Consider the following 21,009-nt stretch of genomic DNA (forward strand, 5'->3'; position numbering starts at 1 on the left):
CCTAAGCTCGCAAACTTTTTGCTGTCTATCAAGCAGAGACGGCTTTTCATTGGCGCAAAAAAAATCGCTATCGGGGCGCACCAGTGTGTACCCCTGGCCAATGGTATGGCTTTTCTTTTTTTTCTTTTTTATCACCACACGATTGGACAATTCAGCGAATCAATCAAATAGGCTACCTCCCTCAGCAACACTCGTGCAACACACTACAGCAGAGAAGAGATGGATCGCTAACTAGGAGAGAGTTGTAAAAGCACTTTCCACCCATTTCAGTGGAGGAATTGGACTCCCCAAGCAATGTTATACTTAAAAGGAGTCTTTCAGCCTGTAGCATATAAAGAATATAAAGCAACTGTCCCATATTTCTAACTACATTTGAAATAGCCATTGAGACACAAAAATGGACGCTATAGGACAGTGATCATGATTTGCTTCAATATCATAATAACAACAATGGGTAAGCTTGTAAGCTTAGGCCCTGCAAGTCAGGATGTAGGCTATGAATCTGAATGAATAGTAGCGGCCATCCCCAAAATGCACCAGAATACAGGAAATCAAATCTACCAAATTAATTTTTTTCTATTACTGCGCCCCACCAACAATTTTTATCACCAGCCGCCACTGGTGTTGACTGACATTCACCCATTCATGCAGTAGTCAACCACGCAGGGTGACAGCCAGCTCGTCAGGAGCAATTAGGGTGAGGTGTCTTGCTCAGGGACACCACGACACTCAGCTAGGCGCCAGGGATCGAACTAGCAACCTTGCAGTTACCAGCCAACCCGCTCTACCTCCTGAGCTAATGCCGCCCCATCTATCTCTGGGTTCTTGGGAACTGTTAGATACTTGCATGATCAATAATGTAGTTATAATGTTAATGAAGTGTTCTTTAATATATACACTCTATACATTAACTATTTATTATTAAGGTCTATAAAGGGGTTGACCTGTCACCGTAAGGTTGCTAGTTCGATCCCCGGCTCATCCGTCCTGAGTGAACTGCTCCTGACGAGCAGGCTATCGCCTTGCAGGGTTGACTCCGCCTTCGGAGTGTGAATGTGTTTATGAACGTTTTCTTTGGATAAAGCCTCTGCTAAATGTCCTAAATGTAAATGTACGAAAAAAACTGTCCCAAGTTGTCTTAGGATTTTTCTGAATGTTTGTTTGGATGCAGTAGTTCACGCCTTGTGTCTTTATATTTTAATTGAAACTCCAGCTGAGGCACCCAGTCGGGAAATGTAGAGACATGCATAAAGAAAACGTAAGGGTCCTGGAGCCCTAGGGTTAGGGTTTGGTTAGGTTTATTAACCCTGTCTCATGGAGCCGCTACACACTGAAAGGGGGATTAATATGTGAAGCCTATGATGCAGTGCTAACATGATGCTTAAACACACTCTAGATGTGAACGATCAGAAACCGGTGTGACTCCCTTCCTCCAGGCGCAGCGTTGGCACCAAGGGAACGAACACTTTGGTCGCTCGTGGCAGCCGGCCGACGTAGTGGGCTGCATGGTGGACCTCGGGGAACGCACCATGATGTTTACACTCAACGGAGAGGTGCTGCTGGACGACTCCGGCTCAGAGCTGGCCTTCAAGGATTTTGAAGTGTGCGAAGGTTAGCAGACTCTCTTCCTGTTGTTTGATTTGTACGTTTTTGCATTTCAAAGAAGAATTTACTAAGAAGAACTTACTCCCTGTTGGGATCATTCCTCAGCTAGATGTGCAAGTCAACCTTCCCCATACTAATTAATAACATGGAATTCAGACTTAGTCTTTAACATTCAGTATTAAGATGCTAAGATTTATTTTATTTTGAAAGGGTTCATCCCGGTATGCAGTCTGGGCGTTTGTCAGGTGGGCAGGATGAATTTTGGCAAGGACGTAAGCACCCTGAAGTACTTCACCATCTGTGGCCTGCAGGAGGGCTTTGAGCCCTTCGCCGTCAACATGAACCGAGACATTACCATGTGGCTGGGCAAGAGGCTGGCCCAGTTCATACCCGTCCCGCACAACCACGAGCACGTCGAGGTGAGCCCAGCCCCCTGCAATTGGTGCCACAAACAATGACACATGGACACTTAACACAAGGAAAGTCCTTCAGTTCGCTCTCTTTGGTCCAGTTTTTGTTTTGGTGCGGTTCCCTTTCATTAGTCAACAAACCCAGATGTGTGAAAAGATCGTTCAATCATTGGACAAAAAGGTCTCAGCGGGGTAAAGCGTTTAAGAAAGAAAAGGGGGGGAAAGCGCCGGTGAAAGTAAACAATCATGACAACATTGATCTGCGGACCAGTCAAACTCCTTCTCCCTCATCCTGGTGCTGAATGTGTTAAATGCAAGAGTGAGGGTTTTCCAGCATACTTTTTATGTGGCCGTCTGCCCAAATATCCAATAGACATTCCGTCTCCTTTTCACCCGACAGTCCGACTTTGTGCTGCTAATCTTGGTTACCGCTAATCAAACAATAATTCCCATAATGCGCATGGCTGAGCGGGTGCCTGTTACGTCCAAATAGGGGTATGATTTTTAGAACTGGATCGGACCGAGGTGCGTTCGCTTTTACATCTCAAGCAAACCGCACCAGGGTTCGTTTGGAAGTGAACCGAGACCACCTCTCTCCGGCTGGGTCTCGGTCCGACTGTTTGGTCCGCTCCAGAGTTCGATGGTTTGTATTCACACCAGACCAAAAGGTCCGCACCAGGGATTTTTGGGGTTTAGTTCGAACCAAACAGGCAGGTGTGAATACACCCTTAGTTTTATACTATTATATATGCCCAATAGCCTTCAAAATGCACTGACAAGAAAGAATATTTATGTTGCTGCTTATCTATTCCAATATGGACCTATGGCACCATCTGGGCCCTTGGCTCACGACAGAATACCAGTAGGTAGGGGGTCTGGGGCAAACCAGAGGGGGCCAGCCATGCGTAAAAGGTTTACAAAGTGATGGTTTAATGCTTACTGCTACAGACACCTACTGGTTTTAATCTGCAGGTGAATAAAAAAATGTCTGTGTTTACATTGGCTCAGATGTGAACTCATTCCCTGACCCTTATGTGTAATCACTATAGAGGAACTGTTAAGGGAACAAGAACAGACAGAGGGCATTTGGACACGGTGTGCCAGAAATCTATCGGCACCATATGCAACGTTATGCCTGCGGAATATTTCCAGTAGCAAGTGCATAGATCATTTGCCTCTTTGGCTAGCAGCTTATGTTGTGGCGAACAATTTAAAGGATTCAACCATTTAGGCATGGCAACGGCTACTAAAAAAATTAACCACCATGAACTGACGAAAGCAAAAATGATCAAATATAAATCCTGTGATAATCACTGGCTGTGACAGACCACAATATGTGGAACACCAGTCGTAGTCCCATAGGGAATTTGACTTTGGCAATATAGCGGGATGACGTCACACATACAATAATATTATCAAATCCAATTACAAGTTTCCCTTGTTCTGTAACTAGGTTATCTGATTAGTGAAATGTGTAACTATGGAATCTGCGGCCCTTACAGATTCCTCACAAGCATTTATTGAACCAGCCGAGACTGGCTGATGTTCTTTGACACCAGTGCAGGTACCTCCCGCCTATAAGTTCCTCGGAAAGCGTCAGAATCGTCATTCAGGCAAGTTAGTGTAACAGACTTTGATCAGCCTGTTACATTAATGTTCAAAGTCTCTGTATGGCTAGTTGACCGATAACGCAGAGGAGACGTGGAATCGATCTGGCAGCATTTATTCTTTCTTCCCAAACTGTAACACAGGACAAACAGGGCACATCACACACGGGTAGTTGGAAATAACAATGTGTTTGAATGTCATGACTATGGGATTTGGAGACTCCTGTATTGCCAGACAAGCTCAACTCTCCTGTACTGGGAGGGCCTTTCCAGTGACACAGCACCAGGGAGCATTGTATTGAAATGTTTCTTCTGTCACATGCGACGCACCATGACACCAAGTCTGAGAGATCCAGCTCATCATTTGAAAGGCCAGGCGAACACCTAGCTCTCTGAGCTGGGGGTACACCTGGAATCAATGAAGGGCCGACGAGGAGAACCTTGGGAGAACCTAAGCGTGTTTGATGTTGTGTACCCCCAGGTGAGCAGGATAGACGGGACGGTGGAGTCATACCCGTGTCTGAAGGTCACCCAGAGGTCCTTTGGCTCTCAGAACAGCAGCACTGACATCACCTTCTACCGCCTCAGCATGCCCATCGAGTGTGCTGAAACCTTCTCCTCCTCTCTGGGCGGCGGCGCGCCAGCCTACGTCTTCCCACCCAAGAAGGTCACAGGAAATACTACTGCAACTGTTTCTCCTAGGGTTAATCCACAACAAGGAGAATCGTTTAGTGATCTCACCTTCGTTCACATGCGTAAAGGCAAACACAACTCATAGCTGCACATATGTTCAGCCTGGGAAAAACACCAGGTGTGTGTGTGTGTGTGTGTGTGTGTGTGTGTGACTGAGAAGTAGTAATGGTCTGAAAAAGGAGCCTCCATTATGGATGCATTTATTGATGTCTTTTTTTGAGGATTGAAATATTTAATTCTGAATGTATTCATTGATGTTTTTAAATACGTAATTCTGGATGTATTTTATATGCAGGAGTGCGAGGACTTTGAGACGGTAGCTGACTTCGAGGTTCTGGTCAAGTCTTCTCACAGTCACATGGGGGTCCCCAGTGAGAAGGACGAGTTCAACAACCACAAAGACCACAACCAGGAGAAACCCTCCAAGTTCAAACAGCGGTATTCCATCCATCTTCCATCCTGCCACTCACTTTACCGATCTTTCATCAATTTCATCTTTCTTTGTTCTTTCTCTGTCAACCTACTTATCCATGTTGATAATGAACGTCCTTAAAACGTCCTTAAGACCGAAGTCCATGATAAGCTCCTTAAGAGCACAGCATGGCTGTCTCACCCCAAGGTTGATGAAGAGGACTAAACTTTAGGGGGTCCTGTCTCACCCCAATGTTGATGAAGAGGACTAAACTTTAGGGGGTCCTGTCTCACCCCCATGTTGATGAAGAGGACTAAGTCTGAGGGCTTTAGGGGAGTCCTGCTTCATGGTCTCACCCCCAGGTTAATGCAAAGGACTCATTCTGAGGGCTTTAGGGGGTTCTGTTTCACTGTGGTCTCACCCCCAGGTTGATGCTGAAGAGGGCCAAGCCAGACAACAGCTCCAGCTCTGCTCGGCTCTCAGAGGAGGTGACCGTGGCCGATGATATGGACGATTGTGAGTTTCCGATGCAAACCTCTACGGTGAGGCACACTAAATTAAATATCTGACCTATTTTCCTATGTATATATCTTTTGAGCTATTTGTCTCTCTTTCTACCCCTAAGTTTGCATGCCATTCAATCTTTTAATTTGTTAAAACATTCAGTTTACTTCTGTATTTGGTGTCTTACTATTTCTCAGTACATGTCTTGTACATGAGTACTCATAAAGGTGCCATATAAATAAAATGTGTGTATGTGTGGGTGTATGTAATGTGTGTATTACTGGTATCCTCGATCCTCGAAGATTTAGTATAATCTGATTTGTTGGGATAGAGCCATTGGCATTGTCAGATGTTAAGAAAAATATAAACAATAAATACAACAAATACAAATTCATAAATGAAACTATAGGCTATTAGTAACTTAGGGGTCAAATAGGTTTTGTGACTCCAGATGATTTCTATTTGATGGGAGAGGGGCCAGAATATGCCTTACTTTGAGAGGAAAATGATTGGATAGTGCCATTAAACAAAATAGTTATCATATGTAGCACCCCCATCCCATCTGGATCTAAGAAACGCGATCATATAACGCCTGTGTTGGCCAAACTGCACTGGCTACCTGTGGAGCACAGAGTTAATTAAAAAAATTTACTTTTTGTTTTTAAAGCCCTCAATGGTTTGGCACCTAGTTACATAGGTGACCTTTTAATTCCATACAGTGCTCCAAAGTCACTCAGGTTTGCATCACAGAATCTTCTTTGCATTCCCTCTACACACCTCAAAACCAAGGGTGATAGAGCCTTCTCTGTTGCTGCCCCCAAACTCTGGAATAGTCTACCACCACACATCAAGTCATCTCTCACCACTGACAGCTTTAATCTAATCTACCTTGATCCCAACCCACCCACCCTTCACACTCTGTGCTATATAAATAAAGCTGGCTTGACTTGACATCCTCCCATTGCTGTGGGATTACCTATTTAGCCCCCCATCCTCCCAATAGTTTCCTACTGACACACCAGGTTCTCCCCTTATGACGATTTGACTTTTCAAGTCGACATTGACTAAATGTCTTTTGATTGAGCTTTCGAATGATCAAAGATTCAAGGTTACCCCATTTTGTGTGTGTGTGTGTGTGTGTGTGTGTGTGTGTGTGTGTGTGTGTGTGTGTGTGTGTGTGTGTGTGTGTGTGTGTGTGTGTGTGTGTGTGTGTGTGTGTGTGTGTGTGAAGATCTATAAATAATCAGAGATTGGGACACTATATTCTCGATTTGACAAGATACCAAATCTTTACTGATCCCAGATGCTGACATAATGATTTATGTGTTGTTGACCAATTGCAGACAGCTGTGTATTAGGGGGCGTGTGGTGACTATTTAGACTGGGCACCGTGTGCAGACTGCGTCTATATGAGCCTGATTTGGCTTTTCATTTATCGTCCCGAACACCTAAGTAAGAAAGTACAACAAAGTACAACAAAGTGGAAGACACAGTAGATCAGGTTGAAACCACATCCAGCATCTTCAACATGAGAAAGTTGATTTTATTATGTGAAGGCCCACATATAGTTAAACCATTGAAGACGCTGGATTTGAACCTGACCTCCTGTGTCTTCCACTGGTTGTTTCTTCTCATGTGGAAGATGCTGGATTTGAACCTGACCTCCTGTGTCTTCCACTGGTTGTACCTTCTCATGTTGAAGATGCTGGATGTGGTTTTAACTTTACCTACTGTGTCTTCCCCCTCTGGTCAGTACTTCTTCTCTGTGCGCGTCTTCCCGGGGCAGGAGCCCGGCAGCGTGTGGGTGGGATGGGTCACCTCAGACTTCCATCAGTACGACCCTTCCTTTGAGCTGCACAAGGTGCGCACGGTCACGGTCACCCTCGGAGACGAGAAGGGCAAAGTTCACGAGAGGTCAGTCATCCCTCCTTTCTCCACACCCTAGGGGGTAGCGTAGCCTGGCACAGCCACACCAGAAGTGCTTTGTTAATTAGGTCTGGACAGCATGAGGTTGGCAGGGTTTCTTCAGGAAATTAAAAGCTAAAAATATCAGATATCAGAAATCCTGTGGCTATAAATCTAATGAGACAACAAAACTGTTGTCAGAGAACTACGATACATTTACTCAGCATTTGATGCTGCCATTTAAAATATTGCTGTCCATCAATAACTTGTAACTACTGTCTAATACCGTCATATTTCAAAGTGGATTCTTGTCATTGTGTTTTGGTTTTCAACCAGAGAAGGAAGACTTTTAGGGCCCTATCTTGCACCCAGCGCAACTTTCTACACTGATGCATGTATCGTTGCTAGTTTGCACCCGGCGTAAAGCTGATTTTACCCCGCAGCAAACTCGCGCCACTACACTTGCAACCGGAGAGGCGTGTCCCGGCGCAAATTATACATGGTGCTATTTTAGTGATCGAAAAAAGCAATTGCACCACTGACCGGCAAATACCTGGTCTAAATGCACTAGTGGATAGCGCAGTTGGTGTTGCTATTTTACAGCTGATACAGCGGTAAGAAGTCTTACTTTTAAAACAATACATCTGCAAACACCGTACAGCAAACACATATTTTTTTGACGCAGACATTGTGTACAAGCCCATAACTTTTAGGATTGATGAGTATTTGATTGTGAGAAAACATAGTTTAACCACGAGTGAGTGTTAAAAAGAATGAATGAATGCGGGTGCGCGTGCAGTTCAACTATACGTGTGCACCCATCTGTTTAAACACACGCAAACTAAACACGTAATGCATAATACAGTCCATGGCAATGTATAATAACAGGGGGACACATGCATATTATGAACACAAGTCGATAACGATAATGTATACAATACTGGTAACAAACGATGTTTGTTAATGTATTGCCGCATATCATTAAATAGACCCACAGTTGCGGCCACAGGACCGCATATCATGGGCTATGTTTTAATTCTCTTTGCCGACATTTACATGACGACTCAGTTGTAGAAGAAAACGCTATTTCCATGTGTGAATTAGGCCTATTATTTGGCCATAAACTGAGCCATTTGAAGTTTGAAATTCATGTGGTCATGCATCTGTCTCAGCGGAGACTGCAAACGCGCTGTCAAAATATCAACTTGTCAAGTTCAAATGTGCTGGCTCTTAAAGGGGATGGGAGATGGCACTCTCATTGATTTATTGCACGTTACATCCAAAACACACCTACAGGTTTCAGACCAACCCATTTTAGATTTGCGTCGGGCATTTATCCGCCGGTATAATAGCAACAGCGCCAGAGATCCGCCCACAAAGCTACTTGTGTTTCACATTTCATGTGAAAGTGGTGGTGGAGGTAGTAGTGGTAGTAGTAGTAGTATTAGTAGTAATGGTCTATATTTTTCCTTGTGTGAATTTACACTCAATAACAATCTGTGTGCCTGTTTCTATCTGCCAGCATAAAGCGCAGCAACTGCTACATGGTGTGGGCTGGAGAGTGCACCAGTCCAGGCCAGGGGCGCAGCAACAACAACGGCTTGGAGATCGGATGTCTGGTGGACACCGCCAACGGACTGCTCACCTTCACGGCCAACGGGAAAGAGCTCAGCACTTACTACCAGGTACACCTTCACCTCCTCTTACTGTTGCTCGCACCACTTAACATTCTGCAGAAGTTAGGAGGCATGATGACAATTCCATTAACGACTCAACGCCAAAAACAAATCATTTGGATATCACTCCAATGTACAATATGCAAGAACTGTTATTTAAAGCTAGCCTTGTCCAACATTTAAAATATACAGCTGTGTTCCTCCCCTCTTCCATCTTCCTGTTCTCTCGCGGCATGTTTTTCATAGGCTTCAAGGTTGAAAGTCATCTTTATTCATTTGATCTACCGTGTACATGGATTTCAACTGGCTGTTGATTGGCCAGAAAAAAAAGCAAGCCCTTCAAAAAATTCCCAAATGGGATTACTATCAGATTTCTCTGCACAAACAAGGAAATCAAATCAAATCAAAAGTCACAGTAGTCTTTTAATTAGTGTCCATAAAAAATGATATGTTCCAGAGCACATTTAGAACAAAATAATCGTGCATATTTTAGCTTTTGCAACCACATTAATCAAACCCAGATCTTTATTTCTTTCATTCTATTTTCATCCCATGATCTATTAAAGTGCTACATGACAACGTTTCTCTCCTACAGGAATCAAAAAACATTAGTATTAAGTATTTTTGTATTTGTGATTGCTGTTTATACTTATCTTTGACAATTGAACAATATAGTATTATACAATATAGTGCTGCAGTGCACTGTGCAGAGCAGTTCTACTGCACTCGAAAGGGTATGTCTAAACAAAAGGGAGAAGACTGAAAACCCTCGTGACCGTCCCTTCAGGTGGAGCCCAGCACCAAGCTGTTCCCTGCAGTCTTTGCTCAGGCCACCAGTCCCAACGTGTTCCAGTTTGAACTGGGTCACATCAAGGTGAGGAACCACACACACACACACACACACACACACACACACCAGTGGTGAGTAACTTTAATGCCAGGTATGCTGACGAGACCCTTACCCTCCCACGCTCCCCCAACACCATCACAGACGAGCCCTGCCACATTTTGACAAAGCACTTACAAACACAAATGAATAGTTAAATATGCCAACCCTCGACAATAATTCTCTTTCATTTTTGTTTCTAGTTTCTGATTCTATAATTACAATTTTTTTCTAGTTTAATCTGGATTCTATTCGGTGTCAGTGAGTTGCATTGTTCTTCAAGCAGCGCATGCATTGGATTTTCCTGTTGAAATCGCATCCTTCAGTGAAACTAGACGTAGTATTAAGAATCAAATAAGCGCTCTAATGTGATGATGTGATGTTTGAGCAGAGCTAGAGCCCAGCTTACAGTAGGCCTGCAGCAGGTCAGAGCCCAGCTTACAGTAGGCCTGCAGCAGGTCAGAGCCCAGCTTACAGTAGGCCTGCAGCAGGTCAGAGCCCAGCTTACAGTAGGCCTGCAGCAGGTCAGAGCCCAGCTAACAGTAGGCCTGCAGCAGGTCAGAGCCCAGCTTACAGTAGGCCTGCAGCAGGTCAGAGATCCCTGTCCCGGTAGGTCACTAACCTGAGTGTGGTCTCTCCCTGGTCCAGAACGTGATGCCCGTGTCAGCCGGTCTGTTCAAGAGTGAGAGGATGAACCCGGCGCCCCAGTGCCCCCCCCGACTGCACGTGCAGTTCCTGACCTCGGTGCTGTGGAGTCGGCTCCCCAACCACTTCCCTAAGGTGGGCTTCACATCCCTCCATGTGTTCAGGGTGCTGCAGGTGCACCACACCATACTTTATTATTTATATCAACTCCCAATACGAACACTGCCATTTCTATTTCTTGTTTATATCAGATTATTATGTGACTTTCTTATTTTTTTGGAAACTTTGCAATCGTATTTATATGGATATTTTCTTTGAATTATCTGCCACCGTTACGACCAATCGACAACATGAAGTACCCGTCTCATATCTCTAGGAGAGATATGAGCTATTTAGCTTAAACGTACAAACAACGTCTGCTCTTGAGATCGCCAAACGATTCAGATGGAGACCAGATCCCTCACACATTAAGCTGAGTGGAAACCTTTTCCTCAGCAGCATAACCCAGCTGCAGTCTGGATCTGGGAAACCAGGTCAGCATGTCCGCTGTCAACTGGTACCATGAAGGGCAATGTTTACCTCTAAATAATCAGTGGAATCTCTCACTTACCTGTCTTGCGCTCTTGGTATATCCTGTCTATTATTACAAAATAAATCCTCTTCAAAATGATGTTGGTTCTCCTGCCCTGGCATCCTAACATTTGAAGTCCACTGAGACAAGGATGCTAGCATACAAATACATGTGAAAATCTGGAAATAAATGATTGTTTTTTCCACTTGGTGGATTGTGCATTATTGCAATTCTGCATTAAGAATTCCTGCCTCCATAGAAACTCCATGGTCTCTACTAATGAAGTGTTCAGTGATCAAACTGAAACCGCATTGAGTGTGAAACAAATCTGTTCCCTAAGAACTAAAGGCTAACCTGTTGTGTCTCCTGCCCTATAGTCTGTGCTACTTAAAGGCTAACCTGTTGTGTCTCCTACCCTATAGTCTGTGTTACTTAAAGGCTACCCTGTTGTGTCTCCTACCCTATAGTCTGTGCTACTTAAAGGCTACCCTGTTGTGTCTCCTACCCTAGGTGTCGGTGTCCAGGGTGAACGACAGACACGGATGGCTGGTCCAGTGCAACGAGCCGCTGCAGTTCATGGCCCTTCACATCCCTGAAGAGAACAGGTATCCACAGACGTTAAAGCTCCATCCGCAGCGCAGGCCGTTGACCCAACACACTCTGAGTAGAGCTCTGGCCCCCCCTCCTGTGCCCCGGCGTCCCCCAGGTCCATGGACATCCAGGAGCTGTCGGAGCACGCCGAGCTGCTGAAGTTCCACTACCACACCCTGCGACTGTACTCGGCTGTGTGCGCCCTGGGGAACAACCGGGTGGCCCACGCCCTCTGCTCCCACGTGGATGAGGCCCAGCTGCTCCAGGCCATAGAGAACAAGTACATGCCAGGTACTGCGTCTAGTCAGGGCCATCATGTCGTATTCGACAGGAGAGACGCCGAGGCCGACATGTTTGATTTGTTATAGTTCCTTTTTTGTCAGGGACAATGCAGAACAGGTTGTCATAGGTTAAAAACATGACGGATGTGCTACATTTTTCAAGGGTTTTTAAGGACTAATTTGCAACCCCCGTCCCTAGCTATGCTTTTCTACATAGAAACAAACAGCCATCAAATAACATGGATGGAGTTAATAGAGATGAATAGCATTAAAATGCAGATATACAATAAGTGCTGTTGATCATCAGTGATGCAGGCTTGGGTTGTTTTAGCCAGTGTTTCGTTACTTTTCGTTAAAAGTCCTGGGAGCTATTTGTATTTTTATTAAGTAGGTAGGGCATTCCAAATGTGTATGCCTTTTATGGAAAAGGAAGACTGAGGCCCAATCCCGTTACACCCCTTGGCCCAAACCCTTAACTGTACCCCTACCCCTTAACCCTACCCCTCAACCCTACCCCTACGAAATGGGATGACAACCCTTCAAGACCCAGTTACAATACGTCATTAGTAGTCATTGACAGGGTTTTGATCTTTATTTATTTATTTTTGGATCTTTTGATACAATACAATATACAGTATTGGGATCAGCCTGAGAGTGGTTTTGCATTGTGCGAGCAGGCGTGGTTTGGGCACCTCTCCCCGACATGTGTTTGAGTATCTTCTCCTCCCCCAGGGTTATTGCGTACCGGCTACTACGACCTCCTCATGGACATCCACCTGAGCAGCTACGCCACGGCCCGCCTGATGATGAACAACGAGTACATCGTGCCCATGACCGAGGAGACCAAGACCATCACGCTGTTCCCCGACCACACCAAGAAGCACGCGCTGCCGGGCATCGGCCTCAGCACCTCGCTGCGGCCCAGGATGCACTTCTCCTCCCCGAGCTTTGTCCGCCGCGCGGGCTCGCGAGGGAGCGGCAACGCGCCGGCCCTGTCGTGGGACTGCTTCCAGCACAGCCCCGAGTTCCCCCTGGAGACGCTGAAGACCAAGACCATCGGCATGCTGACGGAGGCGGTGAGGGAGGGCAGCATGCACGTGAGGGACCCTGTGGGCGGGAGCAGCGAGTTCCTCTTCGTGCCCCTCATCAAGCTCTTCTACACGCTGCTCATCATGGGGGTGTTCCACAACGGAGACCTGAAGAACGTCCTGCAGCTCATCGAGCCCAACGTGTTCTCAGAGGGGGCCGGCGCCCCGGAGGAGAGGCCTCTGCAGGCCCAGGCCCCGGAGGTGGGGGACGGCGCTGACGGAGCAGGAGGAGGAGGAGGAGGAGGAGGAGGAGGAGGAGGAGGAAGAGGACTGCTCCAGATGAAGCTTCCAGAACCAGTGAAACTCCAGGTCAGACTTGGTCTGGTACTACACACATTATATTTTCCTCCTTCCTTGTCCTTGTCTGGAGGAGCCCCCTAGATGACTTTAACTGGACTCCTCCAGACAAGGACGCAGGCTGGTGGTGTTGGAAGACTGTGGTGTTGGTTTACTGTAGAAGCTGGTAGACAATGATACATGATCTGGTGCTCCATGTTGCCATGTGATAGAACTCTCTCTGTGTGTGTGGCTGATTCTATTTCAATTTGTATACCAACGTAGACACGTAGTGACCCTGGATGACGTAGGGCGCTATCCTCCCAATAGCAGTCCTACTGAAGTTTGTCCCTTCTCTCTTCTCGCAGAATTTCGTGTTACAGGTTAAACGTCATCAAACCATTCCAAAACAAATAGTTTGAATAACTGGTGGCTCTTTGGAATATAAGCTTCGCGACCAGAAGGTTGGCATGGCCATCCATCAGATATAGTGAGTAAGGACCAGTAAGGACCAGCTGATGTCAGAATATCTATTCTGAGTTAATTTAGTATGCTCCTGACTCATTTATGCCCTATCAGTGCATCTCTTCCCTGATTGATTAGGGGAATCCATCTTACCTGTCAATCACAGGTGTGTGAGGGCACCACTTTTTAAGAGGTGAAGAAATATGTCGAGGGAGTGGAGAGGGAGGGGAGGTTCTTTGGGTTATTTAGTTTCAAAATCTTTCTCTTTTTGCAACTCTAAACTCTTGAGACAGCAGCTCTAAATGGTCCAGAAGTTATTTATACACACCCTACTTCCCTTGTCCTGCAGATGTGCCGCCTGCTGCAGTACCTGTGTGACTGCCAGGTGCGTCACCGCATCGAGGCCGTGGTGGCCTTCTCCGACGACTTCGTGGCCTGCCTCCAGGCCAACCAGAAGTTCCGCTACAACGAGGTGATGCAGGCGCTCAACATGTCCGCCGCGCTCACCGCCAAGAAGACCAAGGAGTTCCGCTCCCCCCCGCAGGAGCAGGTAGGGGCCAGCAGGGCCATAAGGAAACAATTACACTTTGTTGCTGCTAATATCTGATATCTATTCACAATCTGGACAACACATGTGTCCCCATGTGCGGTGGATAACGACATTCGGGGCCCTATCTTGCGCCCGGCGCAATTTACTTTCTACACCGACGCATGAGTCGTTGCTAGTTTGCACCCGGCGCAAAGCTGATTTTCCCCCGCAGCAACCAGGCACCTACACTTGCGCCTGGAGAGGCTTGTTGGCGAAAAGCAGGGGCGTGTTCCGGCGCAAATGATACTTGGTGCTATTTTAGTGATCTAAAAAATGTGCCAATGCAATTGCTCCACTGACCGAAAAATACCTGGTCTATAGCGGATAGCGCAAGCCCATTACTTTTAGGATTGATGAGTATTTGATCGTGAGAAAAAATAGTTTTACCGCGAGTGAGTGTTTAAAAGAATGAATGAATGCGGGTGATGCTTGGCGCGCGTGTGTGTGCGCCATCTGTTTAAACACACGCAAACTAAACACCTAACACTTAATACAGTCCATGGCGATGTATATTAACGGGGGGACACATGCATATTATGAACACAAGTCGATAACGATAATGTATACAATACTGGTAACAAACAATGTTTGTTAATGTATTGGCGCATATCATTAAATATACCCACAGTTGCGGCCATCGAGGACCGCGTCCACATATCATATATGTGTTAAGTTGTCGTTGCCGCAATTTACATGACGAATCAGTGTTTCTGAAGTTGGAGAAGACAACGCTGACTTTGCACCTTGACGTCTGCGTTTTAGACCGTCTAACTAGGGCCCTTGGCCTTGTTTATTGAAATGTTGAAGGACTGTACCGGTCTGGGTGATCAAAGCATCTGAACAGTATATTATGGCTTCATAACCAATAAAATGTGTCCAAAGGTCCAATTTTACCCAGGAGCATTAAGAGCTGGAACATGAAAAATAGCTATTGAATTAACATTTTTGTGCAAATATTCATGTGAGTTCTGAATTAGCATAATAATTAATCATTTATGCCACAAAATGTTTGTTATTTAAGATCAGAAATTCTGCCCCATTCCTTCAGAAGCGACATTCAGAAATAGACCAAGAAAATAAATAACTTGAGTGCAAAGCGTAAAGTCCTGTTTCCATAAATCAATAAAATAACTCTCTAGAACGCTCTAATGAATGAATCATGTCTCATTTATTATTAAAGTGGTTCTGAATGGAAGGCTGTAACGCAGCACAGTTCACCCACAGAGACCAAGAACGACTGTTGTCGTGTTTACTTTGGTCTCTGTAGATCAGCGGTGATGAGGTGTGGTCTGCCTCAGAGAATATTGAGGTTGAAGTTTAGAGTGGTTGGCATAAGTAATAGATGACTTGTGAAAGTCTGCTTCCCACATGTGTATCTACAGCTACAGTACATATCACCATCAGCACTCCTCTCCATAGAGCAATCGTTTGGACAGAATTCCTACACAATAGGCAAATTACTACAATTACAAACTACCCTTCCCTAAACAATAGCCTAGCTAAAATGTAATTAAACCGGAGACGTCTCATGTTTCAATATGTTCCCAATTCATTACAATTTAAATTGAACCCAATGTAATGTATTTCTCTGAGTTAAAACATTGTTTTAAACAATTTGGATAATGTCAGTAGACAACTCAACAAAATATATAACATAGGTCTAAAAAGGTGGGGATACTGACGGGATGTGTGTCTAAGGTTCAGTTGTAAAGGATACTGACGGGATGTGTGTCTAAGGTTCAGTTGTAAAGGATACTGACGGGATGTGTGTCTAAGGTTCAGTTGTAAAGGATACTGACGGGATGTGTGTCTAAGGTTCAGTTGTAAAGAATACTGACGGGATGTGTTTATGGTTCAGTTGTAAAGGATACTGACGGGATGTGTGTCTCTCCAGATAAACATGCTGCTGAACTTCAAGGATGAGAAGCACGAGTGTCCCTGTCCAGAGGGCATCAGGGAGCAGCTGATGGCCTTCCATGAAGACCTCATGATCCACTGCGGTACTAACCCATTGTTACTGAGAACACGGTTTCATCTCATCATACTCTTGACCAAATGAACAGAGTTGCGTTCGTGTAGTAGCTCATGAATCATAATACTGAAACGCGAGTGTTAAGGTGTGAGTGAGTGGATGGAAATGTAGAAGAGCGGGGGAATCGTACATCATCATATTTGGTTTGTTCCCAGAATATGTATAATTGGGGGACATAGTGTTGTAGTTGTTAACACCCTGCTTCACTGAGCACTGTGTCTGTGGTGACCCGTAAGGATACACTCAACTCTGATCAATGAGAGCACATAGGCTCAACTCTGATCACTAAGAGCATGTACACTTAACTCTGATCAGTGAGAGCACATAGGCTCAACTCTGATCACTATGAGCATGTACACTCAACTCTGATCAGTGAGAGCTGCTACAGCAGGCGTCTGACACGCAGCAGACGGACCGACGTCTGTCTGCTGCGTGTCAGACGCCTGCTGTAGCAGCAAAACGCAGAGATAGACTTGAGACACATCAAAGCGACCGCCTAAAAGAGAATCAATGCCTATGCAACACTTTCATGCTCAATGTTGTTCCGCAGTAACAATGTGATGGGTGTATGGTTAGTTCTGAATATAAAACATAGCTATAATCGTTTTTGCCGTGTGGTTGAAAAAACGTTTCGCCTCACCAGACTTCTTACACCTGTCCCAAAAGAAAGTGACTTCCCTGTAATACCTGGCGAGGCGTTCAGGTGGGCAGAGAGGACTATCCACGGTCACTCAAGGGAAACTCTGTCTCCTAAAGATTAGTTTTCTTAATCTTATCCAATAAATAACTTCTGGTTCTGCCGGAAGATGATGTGTGCTAAAGGTCCAAGATGTCCGCAGGCATAGAGATCGATGAGGACAAAGCAAACGACTGCGACGGCGACTGCACCTTCCGCGGCCGTCTGATGTCGCTGGTGGAGAAGGTGGCCAACCTCAAGAGGAAGACCGATGAGCTGCCCAAGAAGAAGAAGGACAAGAAGCCCAGTAAGAGCAACCCAAAGTCTTCTTTAGTTCCACTGGTTTTAGTCCATTGGGCCATTTCTTACACACTCAAGTTGAACTTCTTCTGGTCTAAAGCAATACTACTGTAAATACTGTACTTCTTGATAAATGAATAATGTGTGTTGATTGGCCGTGATTTGTTTTGATTAATTTCCACAAATGGAATTTAGATTTCCTGTCTCCAGTAGGGTTACTGATCTTAACTAGTGGAACGTTCAACCCAAACGGAGCTGTGGTTAGCAAGCTGGTTCTGATGGTTTGATTCCCCAGACCAGTACAGTGCTTTACGATACGATACAACTTTATCAATCCCCCGTAGGAGAAATTTGTTAAACTTTACCTTTGTCTCCTCCTCCTCTCTCGGTCCAGGCACCCTCCAGCAGCTGATCTCTGACACCATGGTCCGCTGGGCTCAGGAGTCGGTCATCGAGGATCCCGAGCTCGTCAGAGCCATGTTCGTCCTGCTTCACCGGCAGTATGATGGCATCGGAGGGCAGGTGGGTGTGTATGTGTGTGTTCCTCTGTCTCTCTACATGGTGAGTGCTATTTCGCTCCAACTCTGTACATGGTGAGTGCTGTGTCTCTCTAACTCTGTACATGGTGAGTGCTGTGGCTCTCTAACTCTCTTCATGGTGAGTGCTGTGTGTCCCACTGCCTCTCCTTCTGTCTCTCCAGGTGCGAGCGCTCCCCAAGACCTACACCATCAACGCGGTGTCAGTGGAGGACACCATCAAGCTGCTGGCGGCACTGGGCCAGATCCGCTCGCTGCTCAGCGTCCGCATGGGGAAGGAGGAGGAGAAGCTGATGATCCGAGGATTAGGGTGAGAGGACTAGGGTGAGACTAGGGTGACTAGGACTAGGGTGAGACTAAGGTGACTATGACTAGGGTGAGACTAGGGTGAGAGGACTAGGGTGAGACTAAGGTGACTATGACTAGGGTGAGACTAGGGTGACTAGGACTAGGGTGAAACTACTGTGACTAGGACTAGGGTGAAACTACGGTGACTAGGGTGAAACTACTGTGACTAGGACTAGGGTGAGACTACTGTGACTAGGACTAGGGTGAGACTACTGTGACTAGGACTAGGGTGAGACTAGGGTGACTAGGACTAGGGTGAGACTACTGTGACTAGGACTAGGGTGAGACTAGGGTGACTAGGACTAGGGTGAGACTAGGGTGAGAGGACTAGGGTGAAACTACTGTGACTAGGACTAGGGTGAGAGGACTAGGGTGAGACTACGGTGACTAGGACTAGGGTGAGACTATGGTGACTAGGACTAGGGTGAGACTAGGGTGAGAGGACTAGGGTGAGACTACAGTGACTAGGACTAAGCTGAGACTAGGGTGAGAGGACTAGGGTGAGACTAGGGTGACTAGGACTAGGGTGAAACTACTGTGACTAGGACTAGGGTGCGACTACAGTGACTAGGACTAGGGTGAGACTAGGGGGACTAGGTCTAGGGTGACTAGGACTAGGGTGAGACTAGGGGGACTAGGTCTAGGGTGACTAGGACTAGGGTGAGCCTCAGCTTTGTGGATTTGAGGCATCAGCCGCATGCTGGATCTGTTTTAGGGATGAGTCAGATGGACAGAGGTCAAGTTGTGTGCAGATGGAAGGGTTCATGTGGTAACAACAGAGTAGTATAGCGAGAGTAGCAGCAGGATCTACCGCCAGACATGTAGTGAGGGAGAAGTGAGCCATCTGGCCATCTCAGCGGGTAACAAACAGGCTGTAAGGTCTGACCATGTACAGGATGTAGGCTGGGCTGGAGCCATTCTCAGAGGGTAACAAACAGGCTGTAAGGTCTGACCACGTACAGGATGTAGGCTGGGCCGGAGCCATTCTCAGAGGGTACTAAACTAGCTGTACGGTCTGACCATATCCAGGATGTAGGCTGGGCCGCAGCCATTTGCAGCATGGTAGGCAAGCAGTGAGGAATGGGATCAGAGCAGCTAGTGGTGTAGTGTGGGAGGACCAGTCAAGCTGCTGCTCTGAGACATTTTACACAATAATTGAAGAATAATTGATCCATCCTGCCTGGTCGTCACAAGTGTGTGAATGCAACTCTTCTCAGGGGTGGAGAGACGTAGGAAAGGGGCAGCAGAAAGGGTGGGGACAAGGTTCCTCTCTGTTCTAGCCTCACTGTGCAACTGTCCAACCTTTAAAGAGCGGTAACTGTGTCTGACCCTCTTCTCCTTTCCTTCAGAGACATCATGAACAACAAGGTCTTCTACCAGCACCCCAACCTGATGCGGGCACTGGGCATGCACGAGACGGTCATGGAGGTCATGGTCAACGTGCTGAGTGGGGGAGAGTCCAAAGTACATACACTGATAGGGATCACATAAAGGGTTGCATCTTCATAATAAGTTATAACCAATCTGTGTTGATTTGTTTGTAAGCTTTTTACTTAACAGAATGGGCAGCATTAACAGTACACGCAGACACACATGTCCGTTACTTTCCCAGCCCTCATGCCAGCTTCCTCGGGCTTCTACTACTAGCTTACCATAGAACTGCCCACTATACCAGATATAGGAGCGCCATCTAGTGGCTAACTTATAAACAACACACTACTAATTGCTACACACGGAAAAGATGATGCGTCAGTGTTGGGTGACGTTATCTCAACCAGACATATGCACAGCTTAAGGCTAAGAGACGTCCTTTTTTCACGGAGCTGGCAGGCGTTGTCGGGAACTGAAGAACGTCCGAGAGGTCCTTCCTGCCATAGCGAGGTCTGGTAGAGTAGTAGTCTCTGGCGGTAGCGGGTCAGCGATGATCGTTCCGATGTTCCGTTTGTTGGCGTCCTGGGATCAGTACTGTTATTATGTTATATTTTTCAGAACAGGAAATCACCTTATTATACAATATATACTCCATATATATTCCAGGATAACACCTTTCTATATATAATATACTTTCTCTACGTTCTACATAAAAGGAAATCACTTTTCTATACATAATATACTCTCACTATATTCTTCAAGACAGTAAACGACCCTTCTATATATAATATTCTCTTTCATTTTATGACAGGAAATCACCTTTCCCAAGATGGTGGCCAACTGCTGCCGCTTCCTGTGCTACTTCTGCCGGATCAGCCGTCAGAACCAGAAGGCCATGTTCGACCACCTCAGCTACCTGCTGGAGAACAGCAGCGTGGGCCTAGGTGGGTTGTTTTGGACAAGAAGAGGTGTGGTGTGTTTTCACACTGTTGCACCGTGCTTTAAAAGGTGACGTGTGTAGGATTTTAGAGTTGTAAAGAGAGAGAGATTTTGAAACTAGGCGACCAAACCCCTCCATCTCTGCTCCCTCCTTCCCTACGTTACCCACCACAACCAGTTACCCACCAGCTTAAGGTTACCCAACAGTAGGATCGTGACAGTATGCATGCCAAATCTGCAGTTACATATGCTAAAGACTTTTGCTACAATAATACCTTCATAAAAGTGCTTGCCCATCGATGAGGGGCTCAACCCCCCTGGTTCAGCCCTCAGAAATCATGGTTACTGTCTCCCTCCAGCGTCCCCATCGATGAGGGGCTCTACCCCGCTGGACGTGGCGGCGGCGTCGGTCATGGACAACAACGAGCTGGCCCTGGCTCTGAGGGAGCCCGACCTGGAGAAGGTACACACACACACAGACAGACACACAGACACACACACACCGGGCAGACAGAAAGACAGACACACTTAAGCACTTTGGTGTCTCTTACATTATAGAAACACAATAAGTGCACACATGGGATGCTACCTATCCAATTGTCT

At 46.1% G+C, this 21,009-nt stretch overlaps 1 protein-coding gene across 1 annotated transcript in view; it reads left to right on the plus strand.

Annotated features, from left to right (window-relative positions):
- Window positions 1-21,009, plus strand: part of ryr2a (ryanodine receptor 2a (cardiac)) — a gene marked incomplete at both ends in the record, with an annotated part of 147,965 nt that overhangs the window by 63,256 nt on the left and 63,700 nt on the right. Inside the window, 20 exons of the mRNA XM_084485587.1 lie at window positions 1,437-1,611; window positions 1,816-2,024; window positions 4,104-4,289; window positions 4,611-4,753; window positions 5,155-5,269; window positions 6,985-7,145; window positions 8,659-8,821; window positions 9,600-9,686; window positions 10,347-10,478; window positions 11,425-11,519; window positions 11,621-11,796; window positions 12,519-13,183; window positions 13,965-14,165; window positions 16,099-16,204; window positions 17,076-17,219; window positions 17,607-17,734; window positions 17,913-18,058; window positions 19,446-19,560; window positions 20,279-20,411; window positions 20,766-20,869. Coding sequence (XP_084341713.1) covers window positions 1,437-1,611; window positions 1,816-2,024; window positions 4,104-4,289; window positions 4,611-4,753; window positions 5,155-5,269; window positions 6,985-7,145; window positions 8,659-8,821; window positions 9,600-9,686; window positions 10,347-10,478; window positions 11,425-11,519; window positions 11,621-11,796; window positions 12,519-13,183; window positions 13,965-14,165; window positions 16,099-16,204; window positions 17,076-17,219; window positions 17,607-17,734; window positions 17,913-18,058; window positions 19,446-19,560; window positions 20,279-20,411; window positions 20,766-20,869 — 3,384 coding nt within the window. The remainder of the gene's footprint in view (window positions 1-1,436; window positions 1,612-1,815; window positions 2,025-4,103; window positions 4,290-4,610; window positions 4,754-5,154; window positions 5,270-6,984; window positions 7,146-8,658; window positions 8,822-9,599; window positions 9,687-10,346; window positions 10,479-11,424; window positions 11,520-11,620; window positions 11,797-12,518; window positions 13,184-13,964; window positions 14,166-16,098; window positions 16,205-17,075; window positions 17,220-17,606; window positions 17,735-17,912; window positions 18,059-19,445; window positions 19,561-20,278; window positions 20,412-20,765; window positions 20,870-21,009) is intronic.

Source organism: Micromesistius poutassou (genome assembly GCF_964030765.1).
Source record: "Micromesistius poutassou genome assembly, chromosome: 21".
Lineage (NCBI taxonomy): Eukaryota > Metazoa > Chordata > Actinopteri > Gadiformes > Gadidae > Micromesistius > Micromesistius poutassou.